At 41.0% G+C, this 13960-nt stretch overlaps 1 protein-coding gene across 4 annotated transcripts in view; it reads left to right on the top strand.

Moving 5' to 3' along the window:
- CPEB1 (cytoplasmic polyadenylation element binding protein 1) overlaps positions 1-13960 on the top strand; it is a 96425-nt gene that overhangs the window by 8198 nt on the left and 74267 nt on the right. For 2 of the 4 annotated variants that reach the window (XM_007470048.1, XM_007470049.1), the window contains exon 2: positions 9028-9202. In XM_007470048.1, coding sequence (XP_007470110.1) covers positions 9028-9202 — 175 coding nt within the window. Of the gene's footprint in view, positions 1-2722; positions 2732-9027; positions 9203-13960 lie in introns of those variants that run through there. The other 2 variants (XM_007470050.1, XM_007470051.1) reach the window with 2 other exon arrangements.

Raw genomic sequence — 13960 nt, 5'->3', positions numbered from 1 at the left:
CTGCTGAGATGTTCTTATAAGATCTTTGAAAAGTGCAAATTTGATCACCTATTCTATGAGGCAGTGGTTCTCAAACATTTTCATCTCAGAATTCCTTTATACTCTTAAAATTTTGAGGACCTCAGGAACCTTCACGCATGTGAATCACATCTGTCAGTATTTACCCATTAGGAATTTAAACTGAAAATAAATTTATCCATTAGTCATTTAAAAATAACAAATCTATTACATATTAACAATTGTATTTTCCAAAACAAAAAAAAAACTGAGAAAAGTAAGCATTTTTCTATACGTTTGTTAACCTTTTTAGTATCTGATTTAATAGAAGCTGGATTTTGTTGTCTGCCTTTGTAATCTGTTGCCATGTGTTGTTTTGGTAGATGTATATGAGGAAAATTTGGTCTCACATAGATATGTAGTTGGAAGAGGAGAAATATTTTAATAGCCTTCTCAGGTGATTTGGCTATTCCTCTTTGGCGCCAACAAGTGGTAACTTCTTAAAGGTTCCAGTTGTCCTTCAGTATCCATGGGGGATTGGTTCCAGGATCCCCCCATGGATACCAAAATCCGGGATGCTCTAGTTCCCTATGTAAAATCACAGTATTTGTTTATAACCCACGCAGTCCTTCCATATACCTCAGATCATCTCTGGATTACTTACAGTACCTAATACTATGTGAGTAATTGTAAATACAACGTAAATGCCAGTTAAAATAGTTGACCAGTGCATGGCAAAATCAGCTTTTGCCTTTTGGAAATTTCTGGAATATTTTCCCCTAATATTTTTACCCTGTGGTTAGCTGAATCTGCAGATGAGGAACCCAAGGATATAAAGGTCCAACTGTAGTTGCAACATGAAATCTGAAGTCATATGGATGTACCCTTCATGCTCTGTTATGTTAAAATGCATTGGTCTGTCTTGCACTTTGCATGTCATCTACCCATGTCTGATTTTGTAACACCATGTTTTAATCATTTGACAAATGTTGGTTCACTGAGTTGTGCAGTATTGCAAATACTGGTTAGTAGCACCACCAGTCTCATCAGAAAAGTCTTTTAAAGTATTGAGGAAGGTGTCAAGTTCAAGTGGTGGCAAATACAGTTTTTCCAGAATTCTTATTTTTTTCTTCCAAGTTCAAATTTTATCATTAGCAACAGATACTGACAATGATTTATCTTTTGAAGCTACTGGCTTACTTTGTTTTCAAGAGAACGTTTGCCAAATACCCAAAATTGATAACCATAGTATGTCAGTTGTTTCTTCAAGTGTTACAAAAAATATTTCATGGGGAAAAAAAGAGGCTAATTCTTCTTGAAACTCAATCACAAATACTTAAAAAAATTTTTTTTCTTAAAATTCTTATTTTTTGGCTGTGTTGGGTCTTCGTTGCTGCGTGCAGGCTTTCTCTAGATGTGGCAAGCCAGGGCTACTCTTCGTCGCGGTGCGTGGGCTTCTCATTGTGGTGGCTTCTCATTGCGGAGCACGGGCTCTAGGCTCATGGGCTCTAGAGTGCAGGCTCAGTAGTTGTGGTTCACGGGCTTAGTTACTCCGCGGCATGTGGGATCTTCCCGGACCAGAACTCGACCTGTGTCCCTTGCGTTGGCAGGCGGATTCTGACCACTGCACCACCAGGGAAGTCCCCTGTCTCAGGGAATATTAAAGGCATGTACTCAAGGGTTGAGATTTAATAAAATTTTTACTGTTTACCCAAGGACATGGTAAATCTGGCTTTTTCTGGGAATTCATACGATAAGGAATACAGTAACTTTTGCTACACTTTATTGGCATTGCCTTGATTTCTGCTAAGGTGCCAGATTTACCTACTTCTATTGCTTTTGTATCATCAGTGCAAATGTCAACACAGTGAAAAAATAAACTGATATCTTAGAATTATGAAAGTAGTTTTGACTTCATGGACCTCTGAAGGGGTGGGTACACAGACCCTGCTTTGAGAACTACTGCCACAGAGTAAGGTCAGCTTCCTTAGTTAGTGTATAATGTCTCTCATGGTCTGACTTAAGCTTAGTGGCCACGTTTGAGCCCTTACTGGTCTATTCCTCGAACTTTTTAAAAATTGGGTAGTAACATACATGCAGTAAAAGGTACTAGTGTTAGTGTATAGCTTGATCAGGTTTTACATGTTTATATAGTTTTATGTATTTTTACTTATTTATATTTATTATTTTTATATATCACAAATCAAGATGCAGAACATTTCCAACACTCTGTAAGGTTTCTTTGTGCCTTTTACACTCTATATCCCTCCCCCTCTCCACACACACACACACACACACACACACACACACACACACAGTTAAATACTGTTCTGATTTCTGTTGTCATCAGTTAGCTTTGCCTGTTTTTGAACTTCTTATAAATGAAATCATGTAACATGTACTCTTGAGCTTGGCCTTTTTTTTTCCCCCCACAATTTAGTTTCTGTGAGGTTTCTGTAAGTTGCAGTGTAGTACAGAAGTTTTGTTTTTGCTCTATAGTACTACATTAGAGATGTGAATAATTATCCATCTTACACGTTACAGATGTGAACAGTTTAGACATACTTATGCTTATGGGTGTGCAGAAAAGAGTTAACATAGCAGATCTCACTGCTGTCCTTTGGCTTGTGTCTGGGAACTTGGATTTTGAGTTGCCACCATTCCCAGAACTGGTAAGAATGATTTACTCTACATAAACTATATTAGGTATAGTAAATCATTAGCTTTAAGTATAGTAATATGGTTTAGGTATAGTAATATGGTTTGTGTTGAACATCTGCTTTCCTCTTGGAGTCTGGAATTTTGGTATGTTACAGACAGAGGCTGCCTATGTGACCAGCCCTCAATAAAATCCCTGGGTGCCAAACTTCTTTAGTTGGCAACATTTCACAAGTGTTGTCATAGTTTGTTGCTGGGGGAATTAAGCATGTCCTCTGTGACCCGTTTGGGAGGAAAACCCTTAGAAACTTGAACCTGGTTTCCCCCAGGGTTTGCCCCATGTGCTTCTTCCCTTTACTGGTTTTGCTTTGTATTTTCTGACTGAATATATGCTGAATATGCCTGAATGCTGACTCCTGTGAGTTGTCCTAGTAAATCATTGAACCTGGGGGTGGTCTTGGGGACCACTAATGCAACAAGCATTAAGTTTTGTTTCTTTTCAGATTTTGAGTATAATAATGAAACTTGTGACTGTTCTTGAATGTGCCTTTTTATCCTCCTAAGTATTCATTTCTCTTGCATGTAGGAGAATGAGTGCAATTGCTGGGTCATAGGATAGTATTCCTTGCATTTAAAATTCTAGCAATAGTGTACTTCTAGTTGCCTAAAAGTATTCCTCTGTTTCATATCTTTTTGCCTTTGTGCATGTTACTCTTTTTGCCTAGAATGCCCTTCCCATCCCTAATATGCCTGTTTGGCAAAACCTTTTAACTTTTTTACCTACCTACTGTCCTTTCTCATTTCTATGTATGTTTATTATTAGGCTTATGATATAGCATATAACTTGTTTATGTGCTTGTGTTCCCATTAGACTAATTCCTTGGGAGCTGGGGCTGTCTTATTTATCCTCTCTCCCCAGAATAACTCCTGGTGTATGGTGAGAATGTAATCAGTAAATATAATTGTAATCTTTGGGTCCCCAAGCACGAGGTCATATTGTTCATGGGTTCCTTGTTTTTTGTTCATGTGGAATTGTCTCTGCTCCAAACTTAAAATCCCAAATCCTAAAATGACTTTGAGTGGCCAAGAGCTTTGACAGTGAAAAGAGATAGAATTGATGAGTGAATATTGGTTTTGTTCTTGTCTTAATAATTGAGAGGAGCCACTACAATTTATGCAGGTTGTGATGGAGGTGGTAAAAATACCTATGAAATGAATATAATATGGGTCTGCTTTTCCTGTGGTATCTGTATTGAGTGCCTGCAAATTTAGCAGATATTATGTTGGGTGCTACTTCGATAAAGGCCTTGAAAGATCTTACAGTTTATCAAATGCAGAGCTAACTATGCATACAGCAAACAGTTTGACAGGTAAGTGTGACAAGAGCTACAGTTATAGTGACCATGTGTTTTACGTATTCTTGAACAGTCTTGGTATTAAATATTCCCTTAATGTTCTCATAAACCTGTACTGGAAATTGTAGTATTTCCTTTTCCGGACTGAGTTTATAGAGCGAAAAGAATATTGGGCATTAAATGCATTCTGTAGAAACTGAAGAATAACCAGAAAAGTAAAGGGAGAGCCAGGAGAAAGTGGTTCCTGAATTAAATGAGTGGAGAGTAGCTGAGGATCAGATACCCAGAGATGTCAATCAAGTAAGATAGATTTGAAGTATCGGTTGGGTTTGGCAACGCAGGTCATTAATGTAGTTTCTTTTGGGGGGAGAAGGACATGCTGGCAGGATATTATGGGTTGAGAGGAAGGATGAACAGGAGGTTCAGAAGTAAATATGGCATATTTTCTAAAAGATTGGTGGTAGAGCAAAAGGAAGAAGGCAGTGGCTTAACAATGTTTTAAATCAAGGAAGATGTGTTTTTTTTTAAGATGAGAGAGCCTTGAGCATACTTACAGACTAATGGGAAGGAACCAGTGGAGAAGAGAGAGGGAAGTGAGATCATGAAGAGGAGGTGGTATCTTGAGTCTTGTATCTGGTCTCTTTCTGCAGATAAGGACCTGCAGCCTTACCTCCTTTATCCCTGGTGAGCCTCCCTGCCCAGTCTTGTTCCTGCACTCCCTTTCCTTGAATTTACTGTGTTCTGTATCCACTTCGTGCTTGTTCTTTGTCTATTATGTTCTTCTTCAGACTTACTTATTGAAATTCTGCATTTTCATTAATCCATATCTTAAAAGTCTGAATTGTTAAACCATCCTGGGTACCTTAAATATACTCATCTCTTCTGTAGTATTTTGTACTTAGCTTGATCTCCACTTACCTAGCTGGTTATCTTTCTTTCTTCCACTTAGCTCGTTCTCCCTAGGGCATGGATTATGTTTTACATATTTCAGTAATCTCAACATCTGACCTAGCAGGTTTTTAGTATTTATGAAATATTAGACTATGTGACACTGTCATTTTGTTGGTAGAAAAGGTAGGATATTGACAACTTCATATGGATCAACCTAATAAATTTTTATTCCTTACATTCTTGCACAGAAGACTTGAGGTGGAAGTTTAAGAATGGACAAGCAAGGACCAAGGAGAAAGTTAGAGAAGCATTTCTTAACAGCTGTAGAGTCATTGAAATTCAAAGAGAAACTGGCTTTGAGTGACCAGGAGACTAAAGCAAACATGGAAACTTGGCTAGATTTACATTTTCCCATAATGTAAGGAAAACATGAATTCCTTAGGGGAAACTGTAACATTTCCTTATCTTGGTCTGAATGACATTTTTCTGAGTGGGTAGTCATACAAGTGCTGTTCAAAATTGTGGTAAACAGTATCTTCAAAATCCTGGGTGTACATGCTAAAGAGGTTTTATTCGGCTTTATTATTACTTACTAAAAAATTGAGACCAAATTGCCAAAGTACATCTCAGAACCACTTTTTTTGGGCTATCTAAGTATATTACTTTCTTTTGTTGTACAATAGGTAAAAAAACCAAAATGTCCAAGACCAGTGCTATTAACTAAAAATATCTGATTAATTAGAAAACTTTATTCTCAGAAAAATTTTTAGCATGAACAGTTTTGCAAAGGGAGTCAGTGGATTCCAATCCATGGAACCCCAGGCTTAAAACTCCATCAGGAGGAGTAGATAAACTGTGTCCCATTCAGACAGTCTTCCATAAATCTTTCAGCTGTCTTTTGAGGAATCAGGTAATAGTCTTGAAGTGGTCTGCAGTGTAGATACTTTGTTGTTGATTAAAGGCAGACCTAATGAAAACAAACCCAGAAGGTGGTAGAGTTGGCATTCATTTATGACAGATATCCACAAACCAGGATTTTGACCTAAAGGAATGGCCATTTCATCACCATGTTGATCCCGGGTTATACGGTATTTGAAGACAAGGCCAGGGTTTCCAAAATAGGGAAAATCTAGATTTGTTATGGCATACAAATAGGTATAACATTTTAGGATCTTATTCCTGAACTAGCAAACATAGCTGCATGGTGTGGGTTCAGATTTTAAAGAATTATGAGTGGTAGTTTCAAACCATTAAGGCAAAAAACCCTCTAGTTATGTGCTGTAAGCTTCTCTGTGAACTTGATTAGGATAATTTGAAAGCATACTTATGAATAACAGTGATGGAGTTGGGAGATGTTTGTCCCTAATAAGTTATTGAGCGTATCCAGGCACTTTACTTTCTCATTACCACAAAGTCTGCAAAGTAGGTGGTACTCCATTTTCTACCTAAGGCAGCCAAGGCTCAAAGAAGATACTTAAGTGGTAAACTTAGTATTTGTACTCCAAAGCATATAGACCTTCTTTCCAGTCTGCTCTCTTCTCCCATACCTAACACTCCGCCATGCTGGGCCACTTTTGATAATGCTGCTCTGTTCTCTGTGTTCTTCAGACCTTCGTCTTACCCTCACTTCCAGGCACATTCTCTTCCTCTGAGTCCCCTCGGCTCAGAGGACAGTGTATGTTTACAGCACATTGTAGCTTGTGTTGTGATTGTTCACGACATAATCAGGTCTTAGTTCCCTTTCTAGACTTCAAAAATTTTTTTTGACTGAGTCTCTGTCTAACCTGCCTACCCTTAGAATGCTGCTGTAGATAGCAGGCAATTGGTTAATGGTTATTAGGCAGGGAATGAATGAAGCATGTAGCCTTAAGATCCGCAGATTGATTATAAGTGCTTATTATCTTAGCCCTTGTGAAGTTGCCTTAATGAAGTTGAAAATCATCTTAGAAATCTACAGTTGTGAAAAGGGCCTTGTGTCAGTGGATTTAACCATTCTTGGTGGGACCTCTCTGGAGGGCTTGGGAAAACAACCTTGCAGGACTCTTTCAAGAGCTTGAAAATGATATGGAACTCAAGTTTGTCCCTTTAAGGCCATACTGCAGAGTTTATAAAATTGTAAATGTTTCTGGTCATTCTCATGCTTATACCTAGATTTCAATAGGTTAAACAAAATAACACCAGGCTTTTTAAATTTTGTTTTGAAGTTATCACCTACAAGATCTTAGGTGCTAGTTTCCTTACTTGGTCTGTTTTTTTCCCCCCAAGGTAATTGGGAATGATATAACTGATGAGTCAGGCTCCTCTTAGAAGATTCAGTCTGTCAGCCAGTATCTCATTGCTTAAATGTCAGGCATGGGATGTGGTGAGTGAGGGAGATTGAAAAGTGAAGAATGGTACCTAGATTTCTGTCTAGGGCACCTGGAGGATGGTGGTGTTATTTGCTGAGACAGAGAATACCAAAAGAATCACTTGGGTGGGGGTTCAGTTCATGTTTATGTATCTGGGAGTGCTTTTCTCATTCAGCAATGTCTTACCTGAGTTGTAAGTACTTTTAATGACCATGTGGAATTGTATAACTTATTTAAACAATTCCCTTTGGGTGGTGTTTGTACCACTCTTGGTCCTGACCGTGTCTTTTCCTGTGATTATATCTTCAGATGTAAAAATGGTAGCTACCATATGCCAGCACCATGCTAAGTGCTGTAAACATCTCATCAAAAGGTTGGTAGGTACTCTTCTCCCATTTCACAAATGGGGAAACTGTGGCACAGAGATTAATAACTGCCAGTAAATGGCAGAACCAAACTTTAAACAACTGTATGGAGATGTAATTTGCATAACCGTAAAATTCACCTTTCAACTGTAACGTAGGTGGTACTCCATTTTGTACCTAAGGCAACCAAGGCTCAAAGAAGATACTTAAGTGGTAAACTTAGTATTTGTACTCTATACACTGTCTTTCCATACATATATTTACAGTTTTGTAACCATCACCATAGTCTAATTTTAGAATATTTTCATAATCTCAAAAAGAAATTTTGTACCTATTAGACACGACCCTCTAACCTGCTCCCCACATCCCCAGTTGAAGGCAGCTAATCAACTTGATTATTTTTTTTTATAAAGTTATTTTATTTTTGCCTGTGTTGGCGTGGCTTTTCTCCAGTTGCGGCGAGTGGGGGCTACTCTTTGTTGCGGTGCGCGGGCTTCTCATTGTGGTGGCTTCTCTTGCTGTGGAGCATGGGCTCTAGGTGCACAGGCTTTAGTAGTTGCAGCACGCAGGCTCAGTGGTTGTGGCTTGTGGGCTTTAGAGCGCAGGGTCAGTAGTTGTGGCACACGGGCTTAGTTGCTTCGCAGCATGTGGGATCCTCCTGGACCAGGACTGGAACCCGTGTCCCCTGCATTGGCAGGCGATTCTTAACCATTGCATCACCAGGGAAGCCCCAACTAATATACTTTAGATTTGCCTATTCTGGATGTTTCACATAATTGGGCTCATATCATCTGTGGTCTTGGGTGACTGGCTTCTTTAACTTAATGTTTTTGAGGTTTACTTGTGTTGTAGTTTGTATCAATACTTCATTCTTTTTTATTGCCGAATAATCTATTGTGTAGATAAATTCAAGATTTGAACCAGGTGTGTCTGGTTCTTAAAGCTCATGTTGCTGCTACCATGCCATTCTCCTTCCTATACATGTCCCATTATGTTAGAAGGTTCTTGAGGCAGCATCTTACATTTCAGTGTTTTTCCCTCTTATGGTTCTCTCAGGGTGCCTTGCTCAGAGTGAAGTGTTTTAATATATAGGCAAGAAACCCAAGTCCTTGTTACTTTAACTTATGGTGTTGGATTAGAAGAAAGGAGGTGTGAAGTCTCTATTAAAAGGGAGAGTAGAGGGCTTCCCTGGTGGTGCAGTGGTTGAGAGTCTGCCTGCCGATGCAGGGGACACGTGTTCGTGCCCCGGTCCGGGAAGATCCCACATGCCGCGGAGCGGCTGGGCCGCTGAGCCTGTGCGTCCGGAGCCTGTGCTCCGCAATGGGAGAGGCCACAACAAGAGGCCTGCGTACCGCAAAAAAAAAAAAAAAAAAAGGAGAGTAGAAAATCTAAACATCTTTTTTCTGCGTCTAGGAGGAAGACGCGGGAAGGATAAAAGATTGCTGGGACAATCAGGAAGCACCTGCGCTCTCCACGTGTAGCAATGCCAATATCTTTCGAAGGATAAATGCCATATTGGACAATTCTCTGGATTTCAGTAGAGTCTGCACTACACCTGTAAATCGAGGAATCCATGATCATTTGCCAGGTGACTTAGATTTGAAAACTTGGATGTGCTAGGCATGTGTACACAGCTGTTTCTAGGCAGCTTCCTGGTGACGCCTATGAAGAATGACCTTGAATCTCTGACAACACTTGCCCCTTTTGTAGTTTGCCTTGTGGATTGGGTCCCCTTTGGGGTGAAGACTTCCTTCGATTATAATACAGAAATCTTTTTTATGATTCACAAGAAGATTAGGTGAAAAAGGATAGGTCAAAGGGACAGGGCTATTTATATATACAATTACAGTAGAGTCACATATGTTAAGATAGATTTTCTAATAGCTGCATTAGGAAAGTTTAAAAAAGTGTAATACTTGATCTAACCCAGCGTAGTCAAAATATCGTGTCAACATGTAATCAACATAAAAAACTTTTAATGAGATGTTCTTTTGTTAGTACTAAGACTTCAAAATCCAGTGTATATTTTGCATTTACAGCACAGCTCAGTTTGAATTAGCTTCCTTTCATGTGCTCAGTAGCCACATGTAACTAGTGGCTACTGTATGGGATGGTGCAGCTCTTCAGTATTTTAATTTCTTTCAAAATGAGTGCAAGTCAACAAGCATTTGATTTTTATGATATTTAGTATATTCCACAGAATAGTGGGGAAGAGGGGAGCATCTCCTGAAGATGATTCTTCACAAGGAGGCTTGGGTGTCCTAACAGTTTCATAATCTTTTTGTGGGAGTTGCAACATATTATAGGAATGTTGATGGAATATTTTTTGTTTGAATTATTTTAGATGAAAGTGAACGTGTTTTTAATTTTTTAAACGGACCTTGAAAATATTTGGTAAAACACAGATTCTCAGAACAAGGACTGGTAATTGCTGTTTTTTAGTTACAAATTCTTTGATTTATTTTTAACTTGGCCTTGGAAATAATTCCCACAAAGATGTAGGAGCATGTGAACATAAAGTAGCTAAATGTTTAAGGGAGAAGTCCATTAGGAAGGAGATGGCCCCATGGAATTTATTTATTAAATTGTGCTGGAAGGGAAATGAGAGAAGAGCATGGGGGCCGGAAGACACCGGTGGGTTTTGTCTCTTCTAATTTCCAAAAGAGTATACATGTATTGTTTTCTGTTATTTGGAGTCAGCTGTGAGCTAACCCTTATTCTTTAGCTTATGCTGAGTTAAAAATTCAGAGAACCTGCTTGCTATGTATGCGTTGTTTTTTCCTTTTCAGAAAGTTGCACGAGTTATATTCCAATAAGAATGATGCTCAACAATGACTTAAATTTCACTGGGTTGCTTCAGACATGCTGGAACTTTTATGGTTTATAGCAAAGTATTTTACAGCTAATGCTAGGTTGTTGACTTGTGTGAGGGGAAGGCTTCTGGTCAGTGAGACAGGAACTTTGAGGAGTGTACATTTGCAGTTGGCCAGGGCGCCCAGTGGCCTCGTTGGCAAGATGCCAGGTGCTGGTGAAAGTGTTACCAATCCCACTCTGCCCAGGTCACTGACTGGCCAGACTACAAGGTACAGACTTCTTGGCCTCTTCAGGGCCTTCTCAGGGCACGGGTTCAAGAAGAGTACCTTGAAGAAATAGGGAAACCTGGCTTGTAAAGTTGCCCTTGGGCAGTGAGATAAAGTAGATAGTTTTTCCAGCTGTAGGGCAGAATGGTGCCTCCCCAAATGCCTCACAGAGTCCTCCTGCGGGGCTCAATAAGGAAAGCAGTACTGCGGTTTGAAGGGACCTCAAGGGATTGTAGGAGAGGTTCTGTTCAAGGTGTTCTGGGCCGTCCTTCGCACATACCTAGCCCCCACGGTATGGTCAGCTCTCTCCTTGTCCCCACCTGAGATGTTGGTGCAGGGCTGTGGGCTCTTGGTCTTGAGTGGTGAGGCAGGGCTGCCTGGCCTAGAGCAGAGAGCAGCTTTCCCAGGTTTCCCCAGCAGGAAAACCCACCTGTGGTTAATGAGCAAGTAAACTTGGGCATGTATTTTCCACGAGGAGCTTTAACGTGAATTTGCAGCTTCTGGTCAGAAGTAATCCTATTACCTAAGGAGATAATCAGAATTATAAAAACCTAAGAACAAGGGCTTCCCTGGTGGCGCAGTGGTTGAGAGTCTGCCTGCTGATGCAGGGGACGCGGGTTCGTGCCCCGGTCCGGGAAGATCCCACATGCCGTGGAGTGGCTGGGCCTGTGAGCCATGGCCGCCGAGCCTGCGCGTTCGGAGCCTGTGCTCCGCAATGGGAGAGGCCACGACAGTGAGAGGCCCGCGTACCACAAAAAAAACAAAAAAGAAAAAAAACCTAAGAACAACATTGGTTATCACAGTATTATAACTAGGGACAATTTGATGACAACAAAAGCTGAAGTAACCATGCAGTGGAATGCTCTGCAGTTATTAATATGACGTTTGTAGAAGACTACTTAATGGTATATAGATAATCACAGTACCTGAAGTGAAAAAGCAAAGTGCAAAACAGTATGGTCTCAGGTATGTATATATGTATAGAAAAAGACTGGAATGACAAGACATAAATGTAGCAGTGAAGGTGTAATGGGTAATTTGTTTTCTGTGTGCTTTCCCCTACTGTTTCTTCTGTGACAAACATGGGTTTTTAAAAAATAAATAATTAATTTATATTTTTTGGCTGCATTGGGTCCTTGTTGCTGCACGCGGGCTTTCTCTCTAGTTGTGGCAAGCGGGGGCTACTTCATTGTGGTGCGTGGCCTTCTCATCACGGTGGCTTCTGTTGTTGCGGAGCACAGGCTGTAGGTGCGTGGGCTTCAGTAGTTGTGGCTCTTGGGCTTAGTTGCTCCACAGCATGTGGGATCTTCCCGGACCAGGGCTCAAGTCCGTGTCTCCTGCATTGGCAGGCAGATTCTTAACCACTGAGCCACCAGGGAAGTCCCCAAACATGTTTTATAATAAAAGCAGCTTGTTAAAAATGGTGTATCTTGGCACAGTGTTTCACATTGCTGTTTGAATTTTGCATAGGTGAATTTAATTTTAATTGCACACCTTGTTTTATATAGGTATACCTAACTTTGCAATAGTTATGTACTATTTATTTTTTTCATTTGAGCAAATGTTTGCATTGTGATTTGCAAGACTGTGTGTTAGCTGTGACAAAATTTCGTTGCATATAGTATGCAGTGAGAGTAGTATCAGAACTACACGCTCAGTTGATAAGGTATTATTGGGAAAGTGCTGTGGCAGGGTCAAAGGAAGGAGAGACTGTACTGGTTAGGGAACTAGGAAACACTTTCGGATGAAACAGCATTTGAAACGTGCCTTGAAAAAGAGAAAGCCATTTCACTGTAACTGGATGTTGGTAGATTTTTTTTTTTTAACTGTCGCTTCAGAATTAGCATTGGGGTCCAAAGCTGAAATTGAAGAGGTGTTGTTAAATGACCTGTCAGTCAATGACAATGACAGTCCCCAAGAGTTGGAGCCAGGTACACGTCACTGGCTTCACAGATACGAAGAGGCCACAGAGCTGTCCCTACTACCACAAACATCATCTCAGCCTTTCCCTGGTCTGTGTAAGAAGACTGCTTAGGGAGGGCAGCATTTGAAGTGATTCCCTCCCCTCTTAGTGGAGCACAGTGGGGCGCAATGCTGCTTCCGCTGTCAAGCCAAGCGAGTTTGGAAGTGTCTTCCAAGAGAAGCATTTGTATAGGTTGAGGGGGCTTCCAAGAAGGAAGGCAAGGTTGAGCCCATTGTTAGGCAGCAGACTTGCTCCCTGTCCTTGACTGAGTAGAGATGAAAGGGAAATTGAGAGAAGATGTGGGGTAGGGAGGGAGGAGGGTGGCTGGAGCTGTCTGATTCCCACCAGTTGACACACAGGGAAGTTGTGACTTCCTGTGGTTCAGGAGAAGTTGCAGAAGGCCTGAGCTTTTGGGCTATCATCCCACCAAGATGGCCCTTGTTGTTGTGTATGGGGTGGTAGGAGTTGGGATGGGGCTGGAAGGGTAGGCTAGAGCCGGATCCCTTACACAAGCAACTCCTCATGAGAGGGGGGGTGTCTGCTACCTAGAGGGCCCTTTCCCCACTCCCTGGTCCCTTAAACCATAATCTATCAATATTAAACTCTGAGGAAGGAGGGAAATGGGCTGTAGATGGACATGTGATTAAGGCATAAATGAACTGAGTATTTATTTAGTGTCTGTAAAGTGTGAAAATTGGTAAGATGAGATTAAGGGACATTTAACTACTGGATGGGCTGGGGGCAGTGACTGGAGGAAAAAGTTTCATGTTAACTCCCTGAGAACAGGGATAGATTAGTCAAAGTAGTTCACAGTAAGTAAGGTGTGGGACTGAAACACTGATTAAGATTTTTTTATTTAAGTGGAATACACATACAGAAAAGTACATATTATAAGTGAAGAGCTCACACCGTCTCCAACTGAACACAAGCATGTAACTGGCACCCAGATCTTGCTGACTTTCAGTTTAGGACCAAAGAAGTGTATAATTGTACAGATGTATTAAATTTCTGACTGAGATGGTTTCCTTTTTTATTCTGGAGTATCATCACTAAATTGTACTATATTCAGGGACTTCCCTTGGTGGCACAGTGGTTGGGAATCTGCCTGCCGGTGCGGGGGACGCGGGTTCGAGCCCTGGTCCAGGAGGATCCCACATGCCGCAGCGCGACTGAGCCCATGTGCCACAACTACTGAGCCTGAGCTCTAGAGCCCGCGCACCACAACTATTGGGCCCGTGTGCCACAACTGCTGAAGCCCGCACGCCTGGAGCCTGTGCTCCGCAGCGGGAGAGGCCGCTGCGGT

Source organism: Lipotes vexillifer, unplaced genomic scaffold (genome assembly GCF_000442215.2).
Source record: "Lipotes vexillifer unplaced genomic scaffold, Lipotes_vexillifer_v1.1 scaffold532, whole genome shotgun sequence".
Taxonomy (NCBI): Eukaryota; Metazoa; Chordata; class Mammalia; order Artiodactyla; family Lipotidae; genus Lipotes; species Lipotes vexillifer.
This window is presented reverse-complemented; position numbering and strand designations above follow the sequence as displayed.